Source organism: Ambystoma mexicanum, chromosome 12 (assembly GCF_040938575.1).
Source record: "Ambystoma mexicanum isolate Mex_15411 chromosome 12, UKY_AmexF1_1, whole genome shotgun sequence".
Lineage (NCBI taxonomy): Eukaryota > Metazoa > Chordata > Amphibia > Caudata > Ambystomatidae > Ambystoma > Ambystoma mexicanum.
In genome coordinates this window covers 52,391,511-52,409,369 of record NC_090936.1, presented here as the reverse complement: position 1 = coordinate 52,409,369, position 17,859 = coordinate 52,391,511, and the positions used below count along the sequence as shown (strand labels likewise).

The following is a 17,859-nucleotide window of genomic DNA, read 5'->3' as shown; positions in this document are numbered from 1 at the left end:
TTTGCAGAGCACAGACTTTCCCCATCTGAGCTTGCTCCTGTACCTCGAATAATCTACTGAAAGATTGCTTGCTGATGTATAAAAACTATCATTCCCTGTAAATACTTGATGGCAGAACAAATGGGCAGTTCATGGTGCACAACCCTTCACTCAATCTATGCAGATAAATAGAACTTAGTCTTAGTATATTTCGGACAGAGCCCCACAACTGATCACGTTTGTATGTTGCAAGCCACTGAGGAGTACTGTGACCATTTTGAAAATAATAGAGGCCAAGTTCATTTATAAGGCCATGGAACTCTGAGGTGATTTGCAATATTAGTTTCTTCTACAGTTGTGGTTATTTTAATCCATACCAATTTGGGCCACCAACACTTGTTGTTTTTTGATGTGTCACTGCTTTTTACTGTCATCTGCTTTTTCTTTCTGCGAACCTCCTCAATCTGTTTCCCTGTTTTAGAGTGTTCTTTACGTTTCCTTTTCTTTTTCAAACAAATGATGCACTGTCTCACTTGCACCTCTACCCTGGAGTCTGACCAATCCTCCGCAAATACACCATTTCTTACCACGCGGGGTGTGCGTGGGAGCCAATCAGGTTGCTTGGTTTTCAGCCTGAATCTCACGAGCCAAGCCTGCAGTCCAAGCAAGCTGCTAACTGCTTGCACGCACCCTACCATTTTCCCACCTTCTCACCACTGCTCCTTCATGCCCACTCGCCAGCTCCACCCTCCCCACCCACTTAACTTTTGTTTTTCCGTCCTGCCAAACTGCTCCTCCATTGCTCCAAGCCCAGCATGGAATGAGAAGAGCAGCTCTGAATGGAGCCCCGCCTCCCATTTCCGTGGTGGCCATATTGAGTGAGTACTTGTACATGAAAAGGTTGCGACCAGCAAGCAACCTGTTAGTTGACACAAATACATTGCTATCAGCACCCCTGTTTTTAAACCAAGGGTGCTAAAAGCAATAAGACCCATGCCAGCGGCTGAAATTGCTGCTAACAATGCAAAAGCCCAGCATTAAGGCCCATGCTTTGCTTGGGCCTATAACTTGAGCCCTGGGTCATTACCGGCCAATGACACAGGCCACCCCAGGTTTTATTGTTCTATTTTGAAAGCTTTGGAAAATGCTGTGGCTTTTTACCGCAGTTCTACATCTGGGTTTGCGGCCCTGTAGGTGTCATACACCAGTGCGAGTGTTCCTGCATTGAGGCCAGAGTGAGCTTTCCACCTCACTGTCAGAACACAGAGATGGTGTTTAGATTGCCTCGAGACAGCTTCATTTTCAGTCTCTGGACAAAGCCCTTTCTTTGAATTGTGGACCTGCAGAGGGTGGAAACACTGTGCTATTACCAATTACTATGATTAGTTATCAAGGTGCTCATTTTTCTCTTAACACTCATGACAGTGGAGCCAGTCAGCTGCCTCCAATGACTGGTGTAATTCAGCGATGAATGCTGGAATTCAGAGGGAGCTCGATTCTGCTCCCCCGTGTGCAATGCCACTCAGTCCTATCCCCCACACCCCAAACTCACTCTCTCTCGCCCAACCCCACCACCACCCTCACTCACCTCCTGTTAGTCCTGGATGCCAACAGGCTGCCTTCCCTCAGTCGCCACCATGTAAAGTGTGTAGCAGCTCATTCCAGAGCGCCCCTCTTTCTCTTGTGTCTCCGCGGCAGCCATCTTACTTTGACCACGCTTTTCTTTGATAAAAGCACATTTCATGGTGCATGCACTTTCATCAAAGGGAACTGCTTTTTTCATTTTTCACAGACTATAAGCACCTTGGGAAAGATGTTGTGATGCTAATAGTATTGATGGCCACATTTGTGGGCGGACACATAGGGTATCTGCCCACTAGGCTCAGGTGAGTGGGCCCTTACCATCTATCCTGCATCCAAACACAGCCATCAATGCTATGTTCCAGCCAATCCTGTGGGCAGAACTGCCAGGAACGTACGTAGAATCTTAGGCCAAAAGGGATGTAACGAGAACATAGGCTCTGTCTGCATCCCTTTCGGCCAATGGTCTGGCTTCCTATTTCTCTTCTAAGTTTGCTCTCTTTCGTGATACTATTTCTTGTTCACGTTCTTCAACCTTCCATCCTTCTCTACCAAAACCTACAACGTCTTTGGCATCTTTTACTTCTCTTTCTGATTCGGACAGCAGCTTTACTGGCTAAAGCACACCCCACCTCTGTCCCTTTTGATCCAGTCCCATCCACTCTTTTTCCTAAAATGTATCCCTCTCCAATTCCTTATCTCACGGCTTTGTTCAATATTTCTCTTTCTACCTCGGTTTTTCCTTCATTATTTAAACATGCCACTATTCTTCCTATTCTTAAATAACCCACCCTGAATCTTTCTCTTCCTAATTTCTGCCCTATTTCCCTTCTTCCATACTTCGCTAAGCTTCTTGAACGTGCAGTTTATTCTCAAGTGCCATCCTTTATTTCACTGGCACTTCTCTTTCCTTTTTTCAATCTTGTTTTCCTCCTCAACACGCTACTGCTTTCTGTATGCTATTCTAAACATACCGCCCTCTTAATACTTCTTGATTTATCTGACACTGTTGATCCCTCTCTTCTTCTTTCTTCCTTGGGTTTTACCAGCTCTGTTCTTACATGGTTTAAATCTTACTTAACCAACCATACTTTTCTTTTTCTTGGGCTAGTCATGTTTTGCCTACTGTGCCTCTTTCTCATGGAGTTCCCCAAGGCTCTGTACTTGGGTCCCTCCTCTTCTCTCTTTACACCTGTCTTCTTGCTGCTACCAGCAGCTCTTCTTTTGGGCTGTCCCACCACTTCTATGCGGACGACAATCAACTTCTTCTTTCCGTTTCTTCTTTTTCACCTGAAATTCACACTACTATTTTGTCTTGTCTGTTGGCATTCAATCCTGGATGTCCGATCACTACCTTATGCTAAATTCTTATAAAACCGAGTTTGTTTTCTTTCCTGCTCTTACTATCCCCCCTCCCTTACCCCATCCTACTATTTTCTTTCCCCTCTGTTATTTCACTTTCCCCATTTTCGCTCATGATCTAGGAGTTCACCTGGATTCTTCTCTTTCATTCTCTAACCACATTTCCTTTTCCACTTGTTTTTGTTCATCTTTTCAACATATTTAAGGCCAGACCGTATCTTTCTTTCCATGTCACTAAACGTCTTATTATTTCTCGTATTTTCTCTCGATTCTTCTATTGTTACTCTTTGGGCATCCTACTTCTCACTTACAGTCACTCAAAAGTATTTATAATTCCTCAATTCGCCTTCTATTTTCTTTGTCTGCTCGTGATTCTATTAACCTTGCACTTTTTCTGCACTGGCTCTCTTTTCATTCTTGACTTAAATTACATTTCTTGTGTCTTGTCTTTAAATCCCATTATAAACTTGCTCCTCCCTATCTCTCCTGTGAGAAACGTGAAGGTGTCTCCCTGATTAGTCCCCTGGGGGCTGTCATCCAGGTGGCCAGGACACAACCATTGTTATTGGATCCAGTTCCTGGTGGTGGACTAGTGAGGGAGGATCACCTGGATGGGGGGTTCTCGGGGAGTGGAAGTGGGACACTGACGTGTGAGACGTAGTATCACCTTTCTCCTGACACCTTTTCCCCAACATACCACATAGGATACACAAACCTCAAACACCCCAACTCAGAGAATCTTCCTTTTATCTTGTCCCCCGGTTTTACCCTTCTGACGTTATCAACACCCCTAGTATTGTTGATATTGTTTAGTTTATTTATATAGTGCCTATACACAGGCAAGTGTTTAAAAGCGCTCAAGGAGGGTCGGAACATGGGGAAAAAACTGCAGTCGGTATAGTGCCTATAAACAGGCAAGTGTTTAAAAGCGCTCAAGGAGGATGGGAACATGGGGAAAAAACTGTAGTTGGTCAGAGCCCTTGAAATTCTGAGACAATAATAATCTGCCCAGGCAGAGTAAGTGCGTAAAATACATTTAACAGTTTGAGATACAACAAATAGGCCTGATGGCAATTCTGCAGTTTTTACCAGTGCAATTAAGTGGTGAGGTCAGGGAGAACAGACAGACAATCTTCAGGCACGGTGCGTGCGAATCGTGCAAGTGCACAGAAGGTCACAGGGAGGGGGAGTGCACCCGGCCGGTTTAGACTGGGGTAAGGGCAGAGAGAGACACTCTCTAGGTTATTTCTCAAGTGCAGTGAGTGTGGGTAGGGTGTAGGGCCATGAAGCAAGTGTGAAAGAGGACTGGCGAAAGAGCACTAGGATGAAGAGTATATTTTCCCATGACAAAACCCCTCCTGCCGACGCGAACACTTTTGCAAATTACGAAGGACATTAGACTAACACTCGAGCCATTTACCTGACATGTACCAACACCAGGGTCAGGCAAAGTCAGGCAATTGACCAGAGCCACACACACCTGACAGCCTTTTCTCTTCCATACATGGATAAAAGGTGGAGCACAAGAGCACAATACGAGCAATGCCGACCGCACGTCTAGGGAGCTAACTCGGTACGGCAGTTTAAGAGGAGGAGAAAGACGGCGCATGCCGAGAGGGTGACAAGTTATGTTATGTTAATAAATCTTATAAAGCCACGGTTGCACAGAGGCATCATGGCGCTAGGAGAGATGGAGAAAGCCCCATGAAAATTCAAAATAGGTAGATTTTCACCCGCCTTCTAAACTCAAAGTAGTTGGAGGTTTTCTTGATGGTGAGTGGAAGATTATTCCACAGGACTGCGGCAGCAATAGAGAAGGCCCGGCCACCAACCCGATCTCTGTTATGTTTTTGAACAACAAGTTGTTCGGAAGGGGCTGAGCGAAGGTTATGAGGGGGATGATAACGATGAAACTTGGATTCAATGTACTCTGCTCCCTGACGATGGAGGGCACTGTGTACAATAAGTCCTTAAATTCTACCCGCTGAGCCACAGGAAGCCAGTGCAGGTTCCGTAACACAGGGGAGATATGAGCTCCAAAAGGGGTACCTGTGGGTGCCCTAACGGCCAGGTTCTGCAGCCGCTGCAGCCGTTTAATAAGGCCCTTGGGTTGGGCAAGATACAGGGAGAACAATAATCTATACGTGATGGGGCCATGGCTGCTACCACTGGGGGGTGCAATGGGCCCGGGATCAGAGGTAGTACTCTCCTCAGAATTTTCAGCTGAAAATGGCCAGCCTGACAGACCGCAGAGACTTGTTGGTCCATGGACAAAGATGCAGATAGAACCACAACAAAGTTTTTCACTTTCTTAACTGGAATCGGCAGGGGTCCCATGGAAGTGGGCCAGAAGGAGGACACCCAGAGTGTGGGACCAGGAGGATAGCCCACCACTGTCACCTCAGTCTTATCCCCATTCCATTTGAGCCCATTGTGGTTCATCCAATCTCCAACTGCAGTTAGGCATCCCCGCAGGCCCGACGACACCTCAGACTGATCAATGTCTAATCTGATCAGTATCTGGGTGTCATCGGCATAGCAGTAGCAACTTTTGCCGAAGGAGCAGATGAGACACACAAGGGCCCAAATGTAGAGGTTAAACAATATGGGCGACAGAGAGGAGCCCTGGGGTTCTCCACAACTGAGGTGACAAGGAGCAGAGAGAAAGGGGGCATCGAGAGGGTCTGAGTACGGTCCGCAAGGAACGAGCTGAACCATGCCAGTACCTGTCCAGATATACTAAACTGGGCAAGGCGAGATAGAAGGATGGAGTGGTCGACCGTGTTGAAAGCCGCTGATACGTCCAACAGTATCAGGGCACCCATTCCACCTGCATCCACCAACTTGGTCATATCGTCCAAAATGGTGACCAGAACACTCTCCGAACAGAAGCAACCTTGCCCTTTCCAACCAAGGCCTATGAGACCTCCGCAGAAGGAATTGGAAGACCGCAAACAATTGCCAGCATGTGTTGCAGCAGATGTCTACGGTACACAAGACCCTCTGCTGCTGATAACCAAGCCACAGAGAGACGCTTGTCTTCGTGGTACCAACCTTGACTCAGGGAGAAAGAAAGCCAAGTGGTTCATCACAGCCGGTGAGTCGAGGGGAGAGTCGATAAAAAAAAATGAACTGTGTTGAACGAAAAGTAGCAAACCCTAATTGAACTGTGAAAGGTTAAAACAACTATTGATGTGAAACTGGCAAAACCAGCAACCGAGGAGTCCAGCACCACGTGGGTCCTCACTTAGGAAACTGTGGGCGATTACCTGAGTATTGAAACTACCATAACCAGAAGGCTTTGGGAAAGACAAGAAGAGGGGTCAAAGTGGTCATACAGGGGTCTTGTAAAAATTCTCTGTACAGTCGAAAGTCTTTGACCGATGGACGATTATGAAACTAAGGGAAGTGAATCCTGCATCGTAAGAATTGAATTGAAAACAGCGTGATTGACAGATTGGCAAGCATGAACCCTAACAAGGGATGCCGATAAAGAGGGGCAACGTCTATGTCCTGAAATATAGCAAGATTAGCAAGAGTGAACTGGAACGAGGGATGCCAATAAAAGAGGGCGAAGTCTGAAGTCACAAAAATATAGCAAGATTAGCAAGAGTGAGCATGAACGAGGGATGCCGGTATAGAGGGGCGAAGTCTAAAGTCCCGAAATACAGTGTGTTGACAAGAGTCAGCCCGGCCGAGGGATGTCCACAGTGAACTGTTTAAAATGACATTAAGATTTGTAAAAGTCAACAAAGAAAATTGCTTTGAAAGCCACAGTGAACCCGATTGAGGGAGGTGAACAGTCGAGTCAGATCTGAGCCCGGAAGAGCGGGATCCAAGGGTGAAAAGCCAGTGGAGTAATTTTGCTGAAAATGTTGTGGGGGGCATGACATCTGAACACAAGGTGCCCCAGCCAAATGAATGAGCACAAAATGGTGTGCCATGAAAGTTGGGGCGGCCAAACACCCCTGTCCCCCGTAAAATTACGCCCATGTGAAAAGTGAACACCCACCGACCCGTGAGTGCAAAAAATCAAAACAATAGGGAAAGCCTTTTGAATGCATGATATGCCAGAGGAACCCTGACAAAGAGAAGTGATATTCGAGAGAGGGTTGAGCCTGGAAGAAGGGGGACCCAGAGGTGAAGAACTATCACCCTAATACAGAGAAGAACGTTTTGTTAAACTTTTTGCTTTGATATTTTTTAACCTGATAGACCCTCGAAAGCAGGAGAACATAACTATGAGGGTCTGGTATCATTAAAGGACCGTCTAGGGATCTGCCCACGGAAGAGGGAGAACCAGAGTTGAAAGACATCCCCCAATGTAAATGTGAAAAGGAACTAACTCTTTGTTTATTATTTTGATCCATCAGGCCCAGAGCAGCAAGAGACTTTTTAGTAGAAAAGTGATTTAACTATTGAAGGCCCTGATTGCTGAAGGCGGAACTGTTAGCTTGTGCTGGGAAGACACGAGCTTGCTGTTCTCCATAGTCCCACTTTGTTCCGAGCTGAAAACGTAGGGAAGGGAGATCTCAAGTACCGCATCCTGACTTATTATTTGTGAACACTTCCTTCTTTCTTAAGAACATTATCCCACACTTCTTTTTGTATTTAACGTAAGGATTGGCAATAGGTTTTTCTTAGTATAGGCCCTTTTATTTGACACAACTCCACTAGGACTGCCTTATTATTATTTGATGGTCGAAGCTTGCTCCCATCTTAGATTTAGGTGATATTAGGCGTGTTTCCAACTTACCTTTGCAGTTTAATAAACACCCTTGAACTGTGATCACTTGTGTCTGTCCCCTGTGCCCAGTCCTGTTTCTGCTCTTTTATTTTACTTGCCCCCCTTTCATTGGAATGTGCTTCCACTCGCTCTATGCTCTTTCGTCGTACTCTCTGTGCCAAACTCAGCTCAAAGAACACTGCTTATCTTCCTAGTCCTTGCTAGTTTCTCTCCATGTTGACACCTTTTGTACCGTTTTACTTATGTTCGGTGCTTTGGTGTAAAGCGCTCTATAAATAAAATACAAAAGAAAATACGTATACATAATCTGCAGTAACCTTCCAAATTCCTTCCTGGTGGCCTGAGCCTCTCCCATGAATTCACCATTCCCTGCTTTGGTCAGCGCCCTCGACTACTTTCTCCCCTTGACCTGCGCCCCGCCTCAGAATCCTGCACCCACAGCCACCCACTTATCAGTGCGCCTTCTTCTGCAGCGCTCTTCTCCACATTCCTTCTGCCGGCATGCTGGTTGTTGAAGTAGTAAAAGGACAATGTACCTTTACTATTTCGCCCACCAACTTTGTTTTATAGTTTGTTTCGATGGGAAATCAGCTTGCACGAGTTGTGACAAGCTGGTTTGCATTAAAACGAAAAAGGAATTAGCACCCCTGACATTGGCCCAGGTGCTAATAGCAATAATCCCTGTGTTCGGGATCCGACACAGGCCACAACGTCCTCGAGGCCTTGCTGAGGCTTGTACTGGCAGGTCTTTATCGCTGATGTCCACCCCTGATCCTGGGGATTATCACAATAATGGGACATAGGAATCCTGGCCGTTTTCTTATAGGAAATGCAGTTACAGAGGGCAATAATGGCTGGTATATGTCCTCCGTCCCACCGTTCCAATGTTTCTCCTTTGTCTTTCCTTGTTTAAACAGAGCATTTTACCAGATTCTACCTGTATTAAGAAATGAATTCAATGCAGAACTGAGGGAGCTCATTCTCTAACCATATTATTAGATACTTTCCTTAAATCTATAAATAGGAAACTGTGCAACAACATATAGAGCAGGGAGGAAGATTTTAGCTTTTTGTTTCAGCCCTCCAGTGATTGAATAGTGTTATCAAAACTACAGGACGTATTTGCTAGAATGTTGTAACATATCTCCCATTATCTTTTGGTAAGGCGTGTTGGTCGGTTAACATAGTTTTGTTTTTTAGGTATATCATTGGATCTTCTAAACAGTAGCCCTCTTGGAACCAATTGGACACCACCCTACAACTGTTGAATATTTTCTGGCATTCCAAGTGGTTACCTGTGGTTGCGATAGAGATGAAGGTCACAGCACTGAAGAAGATGACAAAGATCATTTCGATCCGCATTTGGAACCAGCGCAGCGTGGACAGGTATAGGAACCAGTTGGCAGTGTGCAGATTAAGCGCTTTGTGGAAGAGGGTTTCAAAATATGGTTGCCGCCCAAAAGCTCTCAAGGTCCACAGTCCTTTTAAGGTCGTGATGAGGTGTGTGAAAATTGGACTTCGAGCTGCAAAAGATATTTGACATTACAGTATTATAATGAAGACAGTGCGTATGAAACAACCTACATAGCCTACTGCGTAATACATACATTGACTTCAATGTTGGCACCAACATTTTGTTTTTCTATATGTTTTCCCAAAACGTCCCTCATTTAAGTTTTTACAAACCAAAGGACAGTATAGAGAGAGGTTTCACAGAATGGTCCTGTCATGCAGAATGGCAAACTGAGCTCAATGGGTGGGTTTTCACATAAAACCTAGTTATTGCAGATTGCAATCCCCTTTTGAAGTTTTTTCCAGTAACTTTAATAAGCACCATTTTTCAACTTGTCTTATTGACTTTAAGTGCTTTCGCAGGAGCGCTTGGAAAGTGTTAATACATAGAACCAATTTAAACAAAGCTTGACGCAACATTGGGAATATTTAAGGAGAGAGCGAAATACGCTGAAAAATCAGAGCAACAGAGACCAAAAAAGCTAGACTGTCTACACTCCCTCTTCCATGGATACTTACTATATGGCAGTCCAGATGTGTTGGACTACAACTCCTATGATGCATCTCACTGACTAGGCTGGTTAGAGCTGATGGAAGTTGAAATCCATATCATCAGGAGTCACATACGATGCATTCAGTATAGGCTCCACTCTGATCCTGAAAACCTTACATATGAGTGCAAGGTTTGTATTTGTCTTTTTTAGTTTGATCCTTACCTAAAAGACTATGGTTTACCATTGCCATGCCAACTGCACTTTTTTCTCCTTGGGAAGGAGTCGTTATTTTGCCAGGGTCTCCTTGGCACATGTGACGAAATATTACAGAGTGAGTGGTAGTGACTGTAGGTTTGGTTTAGTTGGACTCCCTATGGGAAAAGCATTTTTTGGGAGGCTCATAACTTTGGCTGTTTGACCTGAATCTTCAAAAAACTTTACACGTACACCTGTACACACACAAACCCACACGACATTTTCTTTGGTCCTTGTTGCATGTGTCTATATACGTTTTCGTGTATTCACTGTTCTGTTTCATGACATGACTACAGTGCAAGTGACCGCCATCGCCAACTGTTAAATGCATATCATTATTAAAGCCATGTAGCGAATGACATATTGAAACACTTCTGATAACAGTCACCCTGAGATAACCAAGTCGAGGGCCCTGCACTGTGATGGGGACACAAATCAACCATGCAGACACAGTCGTGTCAAGTCACTGCAAAAAGGCAGGGTGAAATGCAAAAAAGTGAGTGATTTCAAGCCACTTTCATTCAGCGTAACATGAGCCGGCAACAGAAATGCTTCACTTATGTCCTGTATTTGCATCACTCTGGTACCATACTAAACCCTTAGGATGTTGACATGCATCATAATAAAATAATATTGTATCAAGAGGTCCTATAGTGTGTGTTCATTTACATTCCAGTGCATGTTACTCATTATGTGGCCCTCCGGATGTGTATGGACTTCAGCTCTCATTATCCTTATCCAGCATAGACAGTGATAGAGGATCAGGAGAGTTGTAGTTTAAAAGGTCTGGAGGGCCATATAATGAGTAACCAGGCATTGTGGGGCTGCCTGTTTTGACCATATTGTTCCCCAGCTAGCGGGAAAGCTCCTCTACATAAGACATATGTAGTTTGGGCCTGTTGGGAGATTTAGTGCAACATATCCAGAGAGCCATGAATGGCAGGCCCTACAATCAGGGATAGCTTTGAAAAGTATCCATTGTCCAATCTCTTTGAGACCAAATCACGGCGGCGATCCATGATATTGTGTGAGCACATTGCCCTAGACAACATAAGTGTTGCTATAGAGGAGCCAGGAGGGCCTTCACAATCTCCTCCTGTCCTACAGGAGGTGGGGTAGTGGTTGGGGTTAATCTGGAAGCAATGACAATTGCTCCGAATTCTTCCAATTAGCTCCACATGATTCGATTCTCAGTTTTGCTGCTGGGCTGGATGCGAGGATTAAGTGGTCGGCAGAGACAGAAAGCAACGTCCATAGACATGAAGAAATGGGAGACCTGCAGCAACCTCAAACACCAAAAAACACAGATATAAAGAGAGAGTGAGAGGGACTGCTGAAATAGGCCGGGGTAAGTGATTGGAGAACAAAGCACATCAATGGGAGAGGGGTAACAGAAAGATGGGGCGATAGAAAGACCCACACGAACCTGTGTGTGGAGGAGGGAGGGAGAGCAGGTAAAGGATAGGGGACAATGCAATGACTAGGAAACACACACACACAGTTCTTTAAAGGTTCTGTGTACTGAAAACGAAAATTACATCACTGCTGTAACAGAAAAGAATACGTCTGTCTCAGTTTGTTAAACTAAAGACTGAATGAAGTAAGATAATTCAGAGACAATGGGGTGGGGCGGGAGGAGAGATAGGAGCCTGCTTTGTGTTTTGTGTTTTATTTTTTAACTTAACAGCATTCCCCTTTGTTGCTAATATTTCTGGTGCCATGAGCAGCTCCCTAGAGCCTGATTCGACCCATGATATCGGTATTGGGCGAGAAGTGAAAGCAGTCCCCATGGTAGAAGCCAAACACTGTGCCTAGATCGGGGTTCCACCTTATCAGCTATCTCTCCACCGCTTCTTCCTTGAAGACGTCAACCAAAATCCCCAGAGTACTGTTCCTCTTTAAACCGTTCAACTGCCCTTGTTGCATACACCCCAAAAAGGGATTGCATTTTTCCACAGGGGGTGCATAATGTCCTGATTTAGGGGGTGGGAGGTCGGTAATTCGTGTGTCCATTCCCATCGTCCCAGTTTGCTCGGGCAAAACTTATTTCTGTGCCTGATACTCAAAAATGTTAATGGCTTTCTTTGTATGTGTGTCCATAATAAGATTAGGAATTAATTAGGCTTCTAGCATAGCAATGCATGACCCTTCCAGCCATAATATCTGTGGTATAGCTCAGTGACTTCTGGGCTGAGCAGTAACAACACTGTATTCACCCACCTCTCTTTCAGATCTGCCAGAGTGCCTGGTGACCATGCAAATTGAAGCAGTTTGTGGTATACATTCCATTAACATAACATTAACACTGGCATAATATTATAGTTGGGGTGAGGTTCCAACACTTGCTTTAGTTTTATATTGTCACATTACATCATTTACAGATTTCTGGGGTGCTTAAATGAAATTGCTAGTACCTTCAGATTCCAGCTGCTTGAGTTGCTGCGATGTGTGGAGAAAGTAGGCCCTCAGTAGAATGAAGGCTACGATCACTGGGATTGTTGCCAGGAAGATATAGGGCTCCAAAAGGGAAACTACTGTTATAGCTCCTATCACAATCAGCACCAGCTGCGGGAACGAAGAAAAATCTGGTTATACGAGAAGGCAACCTCCCCATTATGCAAAAAAATGAAATAGTTTTGCAAATTGGCAACCATAATGGAACATATGGAAGGGGAATCATTCCAGGGGTGCAGGTGTTTATAAAGGAAAAAAGATCACGAGTCTTGCTCAATCACAATACCTATCAAGTAAGAGATGCATACAATTCTTTGTGTAAGTAGCACCAGTTTCCAAGCATATGGAAATCAAAAACAACACTACACCCATCTCCCTATACCCTCCTTTTAGTGCTTGCCTGATCTGGGACATGCTAAGCACTGTGAATATTCAGGTACCTGTTTCACTATTCTCCTTGCTCCTCCCGCTGCCGCTTAATTCTCTCCCTTTCTCCCCACTCGTTGGGGGCACCATGATGCAAACACATTCACACATCAAACATGAATATGTAAATATATTATCCTTTTAGACTTTTCAGTAGTGCACATTTAATCTGAAAAAATAGTAGTACTTAAGCATGGCTGAAGATAGTGATTAAGATCTAATGTTGATTTTTTTTTATTTTAAGTGGAAGAGAGCAGGGATGGTCCACTGCTTTTGGGGGAACAGACACTGTAAGGGTGGCCACAGGAGAGTCATGTGGCACCCATGAGGACTGTGTAAGCAGCAATCATTTCAACTGAAGAGCATTGACCATCATATATGTGCTTGATTAAATGATTTTATTAATGTATTTTTGTTGTTAATTCCAGGCCTTAAAATACTTGTAAATGGTTTTGGGAGTACTGTAGTGCTTTCCAGCTTTTGCACATTTAGTTCATGTAGGTAGTTTTCCCAGTAACAATTAGGTCATCAAATGGGATTGACTAATAGCTCTGCTGTATTAATTTAATCTTTGTGCAAACACAGCCTTACATTTCCTTACAGTTATGGATGTGTTTACAATCATGTCTTGCATATTGAGAATTGGAACCAGTATAGTGCCCTGGCACACTCTCTCCTACACACCATAAACAGTTCATCATTTGCCTGCATCTGCTTTAAGTGATAACACATTGTAACTACGCGTGTGTCGTTGTTGGACCTGCGGCCTTGTGCATTGCTGTTTCTCTATAACAATCAGGTGCTCTGGCAAGGACAAGAACTTTGTGGCTCCTGTAAGGGTTCAGAAATAAGAGGCGGACACAAAGTGGTAGTGTTTTCACATCAGAAATTTTTATTGAAATAAAAGGGTTGGATAATGGCCTCTCTATCCCTATCCTAAACAGAGTTTCCCAAACTAAGAAACTAAAACTGAAGATCGGTCTGTGTCTTGTCGTCAACATTATATACACTATCCTTTTGTCCAAAACATATTAATCTGACCCTCAGACTACAAGTGACCAACTAAGAGTGTAAGGAAAGGGTCTCTGATGTAGGTTTCGTAAAAAATGTTCAAAAACAAGTACATCAATCCAACAAAAATAATTCTTAAATCTAGAGGGTGGTTCCCTTCACCTAGATGTCTCAGGTAGGATGGCAAAAGTGACTCTTTCAAATAATAGCTCCTTAAACATGGCAAACGTGTCTCCTTCAAGCAACCACTTCTTAAGGATGGCAAAAGTGCCTTTTTCTGTCATGCATCAGGCATGGAAGCATTGGAACCGATAGCGACTCTCCTAACATGGCTGTTAGAAGTCCATCTTAATGGTCTATGCTTTTCCAATATGGCCGCTTGTCTATAAGCAGGTCCTTTTCTCAAATGCCGGCGCGTTGTATCGTCTCTGATTCTTTCGCCGACAGTCTCTGTGACCTTCTCAGTGACTTTTGCTTTCCAGCGTTTATTTCCCTGGCCTTGATAATTTCCTAAGCTGTTTCCGTGTTCTTTTCTGTTCCACCACTTTCGGATACATATCTTATAAGGTATGTTTGGTGTCCTTCGATCTTTTCTTATATCACTACATTGTCAGTTCCTTTTTCTTCTTGGTGTCTAGTTCCCGTACCTTATAATTCAGCTTTCTCTTTGTTTTCTCATAATTTTTCTCACCTTCTGCGCTTTTCCTATCACTTCTCTCTGCTCGGATTTTGTCTGAACACTTGTCTTCATCCGCTCAGCTCGATATTGTTCGAGTGACTTCTGTTTAGTTCTAGTTCTGTCTACTCCGCTATACTTACCTTTGCCTCCGCCTTCCTTGCGGCTCCACCTTTACACTATTCTTACCTTTGCCTCCGCCTTCCTTGCGGCTCCACCTTTATTTACCTTGTATTTTTTCCTCCTACCTTACTTCCGCCTTTCAGCTCTGTTATTTTTTCCTTTACGCTGTATTTGGCTTCAGCCTCCTCCTGTCTTCATTCAGCCTTCCGTTTGGAGCTACGTCTCTCAATTCCTATTAAGCTCCAGTGCTCATTCAAGAACCTTTCCTCTTCCGAACTGCAAAGTTGTTGTCATCCATATTGAGTCTCTACTCCATCAAATCCTCCAGAGAGAACTGTACTTACATTATAAATCTTCTGCCATTCGAAGTTGCCTTTTTGAAGTCATCTTTCTACTGTGGACTATCGAGAAATCCATCAGGTGCCTTCTTCATGCCAAGACTTGAATACCAGGGTTTTTTCTGCTACGGCTTTTCCCCTGATTTAGGGGCTTGCTCCTTGGCCTCCCCCCATGCCCAGGTTTTATTCCTGGTCAAGGTGGCGGCTGAGGGAACTCGCTCTTATCTTCACCACAAGAAGGAAAGAAAGGAAAGGCCATCCAAGTCTACAAAACTAAAGAAGAAGTCGGAAAAGCAGGAGAGCTCCTGGGAAGATACAGGTGAGGAGGAATGGGGTGAAAGTTCGTCCAGTCGTGTCATTTTCAAACAACCACTTCTTTGCTTCCTTATACCTGATTCAGGAAGTTTCTGCATAAACATTATGTCCTTCACCATTCTACCCTTTCTAGGTTTCTTGGCACTGAGTTCACAAACCAAAGGGTTTTTATTCACAATGAGATGTTCCATCTGGGGTACTTCTTTGATATTTCAGCAGACTACCTGATGTAATTGTCCATCTGAAATCCTCCTGTGAGTTCTTTAGGTCTCTGCTCATATCCTTCCACCAGGTATTTTGATTTTAACAGGAAAAAGGGTGTTTGTTCAATTTCCCAGCTTCCACTTGTCTGTTTTCTTCGAGCCTTTGATTCACTTGTTTTTCCCCCTCCCCCCGGCTAACTATTGTCATCTCTCCATCACTCCTTTCCTAGGCAAACTCCTGAAAAAGTTGGCCATCTCCGAGCTTAATCTTCACTCTGTGAATCTGTTGGTTGTCTCCATGACCATCAGTCTGGCTTCAGAGCTGCCAGAAGCATGAAACTGCTCTCCTGAACATCCGTTAAGACCTGCTCTCCAACGTTGATTCCAACACCCCTGTGTCCTCATCTTACTTTTTAAAAAAAAGTTTTTATTACATTTTTCAAACAAACAAACAATAAAACCAAACAAACAGTGCATGTTTCAACAGTTTCATTACACTTTTTAAAATTCCTAACCACTACTCCCACTACCCCACCCCCCTTGCGAGTCTATTACATTGAATCATCAGATTCCACACCCTTTGGTTCGGTCTCCTCCTCCACAGGTTCAGTCAGGTCATCTAATGACCCAAACAGTCGGGCTATCAGTGATTTCCAGGCCATCAGGGACTCATTCTCCTCCTCCCCCCATTGCTACACGCTTCTTGCCATGCTATGGTTTCGGCTTCTGCCCATTTTTGCAAGTCTTTCCACCACACCTCTATCCTCGGCACATGGCATGACTTCCATCCCACGGCAATCCTTCTCTTTGCAAGCACATAAGCCAGATCCCTTAGTTTGCTTACATGCCTGAGTTTCCGTGGTCTGGGGAACCCCCCCAGCAGACAGGCCCACACTGTATCCACTACTATCTTGACCCCTCTTACTTCTAGTTTCTCTTTTACTCCCCTCCAGAACCTCTCTATGATCGGGCATAACCAAAACATATACACCATGCCCGCGTTCTCTTTGTCGCACTTGGGGCAGGCTTGTCGACCTGCATTCTCGAACCTCGATATCCTCCAATGCGTCATATAAGCCCTGTGTGTTATGTAAAGCTGTATCTGTTTCAGCCTCGCGTTTCTAGGCACCCTCTTATGATACCTTTGCACCCGTTCCCGCATCCCATCTCCCATTTGGGCCCCGACCTCTGTTTCCCAGTCCAATCTCAGCTGCGTGACCTCCTTCCCCAGTTTAGACAACATCTCGTACAGCCTGGAAACCTCATGCCCCCCCTCAGCTATATCATATATCACGTCGATGGTGGCGTCCAGTTCTTCCTCCAGCACAGTTTCGGGCCACATTCTCTTAATCCTCTGTACCATTCTATGATACGTAATGTACTTGCCTTCGTGCAACCCAGCCTCCTCCCGCAGCACCTCAAAGGTAACACAAGAGCCCCCCTGCCAAATATCCCCCATCGTTGCCACCCCAGCCGGCTCCCAGTGGGTCCGGAGTATCAGTCGCAGCTGGGCGTCTGCCCCTGTCAATACAACCAATGGCATCTGCGGCGAGCATGGGGACGGGTTCCCCATCAATGGACATGCCCTGCGCCACAACCTCCACACCAGCAGCATCATTTTAGGGCGCCCCACCATCTCCGCCCTGGGTGCCCACATAACTTCTTCCAAATAAAAAGGTGCACAATCCCGCCCAAACAGCCTAAGTTCGGAGGTCTCTTCATCAGATAGCCATTTGGCAACATATTGCAACTCGCTCGCCACATAGTACGCCTCGTAATTGGGTTGCTTTATTCCCCCTTTGTCATGGAAGTTCTGAAGCTTCCATAACGCCACTCTGTTTCGCGTGCCATGCCACAGAAAGTCCCTACACATGCTATTCAGTTTGGTAAAGAACTCTTTAGGAATCAGGTACGGAATATTCCCGAAGTAATGTAGGAGCCTCGGCAGGACCACCATCTTTAGCATCGCTCCCCGCCCCATCATCGCCAAAGGCAGCTTCGCCCAAAACCGCATGCATTTCTCAATTTTTTGGATTGCCACCTCTGTATTACACCTATGCTCCTCCCCCACGGTGTGATATATATCTATCCCCAGGTACCGAAAAGTACTAACCGCCCACGGTACCTGTAAAACTGGTAACCTCTCCGCTGGAACCCCTATATACCCCCCAACGGGAACAGGCTAGACTTCTGGGGGTTCACCGCTATGCCTGATAGCACAGCGTACCTCCCAAGCACTTCCAAAATGTACTGGAGGTTCTCCTCCGGATACCGCACATAGAGCAACATGTCGCCCGTATATAGGGAGACCAAATGCCGCTCCCCGTTCACCTCGATGCCTATGGTGTCATATTGCTGCCTCAGATAGATCGCGAGAGGCTCC

At 45.0% G+C, this 17,859-nt stretch overlaps 1 protein-coding gene across 1 annotated transcript in view; it reads right to left on the bottom strand.

Moving 5' to 3' along the window:
• Window positions 1-17,859, bottom strand: part of CFTR (CF transmembrane conductance regulator) — a 1,072,657-nt gene that overhangs the window by 175,527 nt on the left and 879,271 nt on the right. The window contains exons 19-20 of the mRNA XM_069627944.1: window positions 12,345-12,495; window positions 8,965-9,192 (exon numbers count right to left, since the gene is read on the bottom strand). Of these exons, the coding sequence (XP_069484045.1) occupies window positions 8,965-9,192; window positions 12,345-12,495 (379 nt within the window). The remainder of the gene's footprint in view (window positions 1-8,964; window positions 9,193-12,344; window positions 12,496-17,859) is intronic.